The sequence below is a fragment of the Synchiropus splendidus genome, chromosome 4 (genome assembly GCF_027744825.2).
Source record: "Synchiropus splendidus isolate RoL2022-P1 chromosome 4, RoL_Sspl_1.0, whole genome shotgun sequence".
NCBI classification, from domain to species: domain Eukaryota; kingdom Metazoa; phylum Chordata; class Actinopteri; order Syngnathiformes; family Callionymidae; genus Synchiropus; species Synchiropus splendidus.
In genome coordinates this window covers 3571740-3576404 of record NC_071337.1, presented here as the reverse complement: position 1 = coordinate 3576404, position 4665 = coordinate 3571740, and the positions used below count along the sequence as shown (strand labels likewise).

Below are 4665 nucleotides of genomic sequence, written 5' to 3'. Positions count from 1 at the left end.
GTGGATGGTGGTGATGACAGTGAAGCAGCTGTACTTACAAGATGGAGGAGCTTTGGCTGGAATGAGAAGAACAACAGGCTGGTTACTGTCAGGAACATGACAGGACTCACAAGACTGGTGAAGGTTCCAGCAACTTCAGCACTGTTCTGGTGGAGCTCCATTATTTTCCCGCCTACTCTGGTTCTCTGGAGGCGGAGCTAGTGGTTTATTATTGTCATTTATCGTCAATTTACACAATTGCACTATTTCTTTCCTTTTTGCTTTTGAAACACCCTGGAAACATCTGAGCTCTTCACATGCTGAAGCTGACAACATAAATAACGTGTTCGCTGGCACTTTAATGTGAATATGCTCTGTTCGCTATGAATCCTGCAGTAAATTAACGTATCTGGCATCATCATTTGTTGATGGCCCTGTAGCTCCGCCTCCAGAGAATTTCAGTAGCCAAGAAAATAATTTACTTACGTTGATGCTTCACTAACAGCCAAGTTTGAATTTGTGAAGGTTTCCCACCTGGTGATTCCAAACATCAAACCCTGAGGCCAACAAAGGAAGAGAGAAGTTCCAAGAACACCTTGACAGTGTGATCGCCCCCTGCTGTCCATTCAAACTGCTGTGATCTTTGTGTTCCAGTGTCATGTTGTGTCTCTCTATGATGCTCCAATAAACTCATCTGTGTGTGACTCCTCACCAGTTCTTCTTCTTCTGTAGACGAAGAACCCAGCAACCATCAGACCAAGTGCGACCACAGCTGCCACCACAGCTCCCACGATGAGCCCCAGGTTCAGGTCGGGCTCTCCTGGAGACACGATGACAAAACAGCATCACCACGTCAGAGTGTGGCTTCACACAGGTCACAAGGTGAAAGACTTTGGACATGAAGGTTGAAACAATGTGGGAGGCTCAGTCCAGATCCAGGTTTCTGATCAAGTCTGTGATGAAAGCAACACACTCCAACAGCTGGACAACATTCATCTTCAGTCACACAACACACTTGGAGAAGGTGCTGGGACACTAAGAAGACACCCTAAATGAGGAGGTGGAACAGGTCCTGAGCTAGAATGAGGAAGTCCTGCTGCTCTCCAGACTCAGCTCTTCACTTCTACGGTGAGACCATGTGACCTGTTGAGAACAAAGATGGAGGAACCTTACTGTTGGTCCAGATGTCTTCTTTCCTCAGCGGGGTCACCACGTCCTCCTTCACACCAGCCAGCTGGAACACACAGCTGTACCTCCCCCAGTCCACGGACGGGTCCGACAGTCTGAGCTCAGCCCTCATCTGGAAGGTTCCGTCAGGGTTGGGAAGAACCTCTCCCATGTCCACGTCTTCGTGAAGCTCCTCTCCGTCTTTGGTCCAGAACAACACGGCTCTGGCGGGGTAGAAACCTGTGGCGTGGCAGACGATTGGAGAGGTGGGCTTCTTCTGGAGGAGAGCCACTCTTGGAAGCTCTGGTGAAGACAGAAGATCCAGGCTCAGATGAGTTCTCTACACCAGTGACACCAGGACCTTCTTCATATTGTTGCTGAGTCATGATATGAAGATTCTCTGCCTCACAATCTTGTGTGTGTCAGTGTGTGAAAAGTGCTGCACTGAGGTGTGAAGTCAGACGGTGATGGAGAGTGCTGTGTTGTGATCTGAAAGTGGCTCTGAAAGTGCCACTGCTGTCTTCGCCTGGGTCTCAGTCTGGTCAGAAACCCATGAGTGAAGAAACATCTCACATGTCAACGTTCAGTGACGACTGAAGACAAGAAAAGAAAGTCATGCAGCAGTGATCTGAAGGAGGAAAGTCCAGACTGAGTTGGAGTCAGAGAGAAAGTCTTTGCTTCCCATTGTCAAACACTGGTCCCAGCCAGCAAGGGGAACAGGCTCCCGCAGCAGTCCATCACGGACACACACAGACAGGAAGGCAGTCACAAGCACATTCATGTTTGGAGAGTCAGGAGAGGAAGAGGCAGTGAAGCCTCAGGTCATGTGACCTACCTGTTCTCAGCAGGCGGCTCTTGCCATAGTTCAGATGCTTCTTCAGCCACTCAGGACAGTACTGCGTCAGGTAGCTTCGCCAATATTTGTTAAAACCCTCATCACTGTCCCACTTGTGTTTGGTGATGACAGCCTGTGGCTTTGGAGCGATCCATGTCAGAGTCTTCAGGTCGAACGTGATGAAGTCTTCTCCATCATAAGCATCCTGATAATAACCTCTGACCTCTCCGGTCTCATCGTCCCACTCACAGCCAAACATCCTCTGAACTGTGTGAACCCCTGAGAGAGAAGAGTAGCAGAGTGAGAGCTGTTCACTCTTTAAGTGACGCCCCACAAAAAAGCGCAATATTGTCCACATTGACATTTCAGATCTTGTGTGTGTTGCTGAGAGTGTGTGAACATGTGTGTGTGTCATCATTTGTGTATTTGTACACACATGGCTGAGTGCTTTAGTGTGTACATGAGTGTGTGGTGATGGACCTGTGTGAGCAGGTGTGTGTCTCTGTGTGTCTGGACATGTGTCTTCATGTGTTCACTCATCTGTGTGTCGACTTCTGCAGGTGTGTGTGTGTCCTCGTGTGTCTCTCTCCAGTGTCTGAATCAGACTTGTGTGTTTCTATGTGGATGAACTATTGTCAGGACGTGTGTGACCCAAACTCTCCAGGTGAAGTGTTGAACAAGTGTTTGAGTGACTTGAGTCCAAAACAGGACCTGAGTTGAAAAGCCTGATGTTTCAGTGGGAATCTTGCGCTTCAGTCAGGAGCTACAGAATGTGTGAATCAAGAGCGTCATGTGAAGAAGAAGCTGAAGGTCCTGGACTCTCAGAAGTGAGAGCAGACAGATCCTCCTCTGACCAGCTTGATCACAGCTGATGTTTCATCTGTCACCTCCAGCTCACCTCTGATTCCAGCTGCACCAACTCTACAGCTGCTCTTTCCTGCTTTAGAAAGCTCCAGCTGTCCTCACAGACTTTAGACTGGAGACCAAACTGTGGCCCCACCAGCACCACTTCAGAAGAGAAACCATCTGAAGACAGTGAAGGAGAGGTTAAGCCTCAACTGGAGGATTAAAACTCCAAAATAACTAGGTTCTAGTCTGGTTCGTGTGTTTTGGATGGTTAGGTTTAGGAGGAGAGGCTGGGGAAAGGGTGATGGCCAGGAGAGGTCCTCACAAAACATCAAAGCATACACTGTGTGTGATAGTGAAATAGAAAGATAAATTCAAACCTCCAGTCTGGTTGAATTGTGATTTCGCAACTTCAATGTTGTCCTTCAAGACCTGGTGCAGAGTAATACAAAACTCTCTGCGTCTCACTAAATAACTTGGATCATCAGCGATGACTTGCTTCATCCAGTCCTGTTTGGGCTCAACTCTCCTGCTGTTGCTGTCATAGTGAAGGATCTGAACTTCATCCACTAAACCAACAGCCATGAACTCAGGGAAGTTTGGAACTCCAGATGATAGTGTGAATAAATACCTGAGTGAATGAAACGCTGTGGGAAACAAGAGACAACATGTCAAATCCTCCAGGAGTCACAGCCAAAGCATTTCTCTGCTGACATGATGACGTCATCGTCCGTCTGAACACCACCGAGTGTTTATCACCGTCAGTGACGTCACACCACCAGAGAGCTGACGTCACCTTCAAGGACTGAGAGTCAACTGGAGCTAAATCCACACTCAGACACAGCAACACATCTGATGTGAAGGAAACACCAACACTCTCCAGTCTGTTAATATGGAAATGAACACACATCCAGGCTTGGCCACGGCCACCCCTATAATCTGCTGGCCACCCCACAGGCCACCCCAGCCTCCAGTCGCATAAAGTGTCAGTTATGCATTTCTTATGAAATGATTCATCCCAAATGACGTGCATTTAACGCACGGCCAGGCAAGCCGCTCTTTCTGATATTTTTCTACTGTTCTTTTTACTACAACTACAACTGTTTACTACAACTATATTATGTTGTAATTATAGCTTTTAGTTTTGGTGTACCACCCAAAGATTTTACCACTGAAAACACCACACAGCACATCATCGACGCTTCACTTCCTTCATGCTTGACTTTCTCCTCCTGACTTCCTTCCAACATCGACACATCAAGCGGCTCCAGAGAAGCAGACCAACATTGACATGATGAAGCGACTTTGTTGCGCATTTACCTGCAGCAGCAGCGTGGATCTCCAGGAGGAACAGAAGAGCCAAAAGTCTCATCTTGACCCGATGATTCGGAGACAAACGTCTCCGGCAGCGGATGAAGGAAGAAGCGCGTGTGACCTGTCGAAGCTCCGACAGAGAATGAAGAGTCTGACAGGAGCCGATGACGCTTCACCCTCGGCTCGTCTCCGCCTCCTGAAGTCACAATCGAAAGTAAAATTAGAACCAACGCCGGACTATTTTTGTACATTTAAACTTGACACCAATGAAAAGTAATGTTGTTTACATCACAGACTGAACACGATTGACTTCAGAATGATCACATTTAAACAAAAACGTCAGACGTATTGTCAGTGTGGTTCCGTCTATTCTTTTCCAAAACACACTTTGTTATGAAAGTCGAGCATTTAGTTGACACGTGTCTTGCAATGCAAGACAAATATCCAGTTATTCCTGTCAGATCACCCACTCTCTTAGCTGAAGCTACAGTAAGGCCAGGAGAAGAAGTGGCCCAAATGGGGCT

The 4665-nt window shown here is 47.5% G+C and overlaps 1 protein-coding gene across 1 annotated transcript; it reads right to left on the bottom strand.

Annotated features, from left to right (window-relative positions):
* Positions 1 to 471: 471 nt before the first annotated feature.
* LOC128756786 (class I histocompatibility antigen, F10 alpha chain-like) lies at positions 472 to 4199 on the bottom strand. The gene is made up of 5 exons (XM_053861450.1): positions 4148 to 4199; positions 3208 to 3474; positions 1982 to 2260; positions 1153 to 1449; positions 472 to 799 (listed from the first exon to the last, which is right to left on the bottom strand). Exons 1-5 carry the CDS (start codon positions 4197 to 4199, stop codon positions 651 to 653), a joined length of 1044 nt encoding a protein of 347 aa, XP_053717425.1. The 3' UTR covers positions 472 to 650.
* Between the last annotated feature and the right edge of the window lie 466 nt (positions 4200 to 4665).

Excerpts from the sequence above, each read along its gene's own strand:
- LOC128756786 (XM_053861450.1), bottom strand. The coding sequence starts at position 4,199 with ATGAGACTTTTGGCTCTTCTGTTCCTCCTGGAGATCCACGCTGCTGCT. Across the intron at positions 1,450-1,981 it reads GAGCCGCCTGCTGAGAACAG|AGCTTCCAAGAGTGGCTCTC; the intron begins GTAGGTCACATG and ends TGTCTTCACCAG. Across the intron at positions 800-1,152 it reads AGAAGACATCTGGACCAACA|GAGAGCCCGACCTGAACCTG; the intron begins GTAAGGTTCCTC and ends TCGTGTCTCCAG.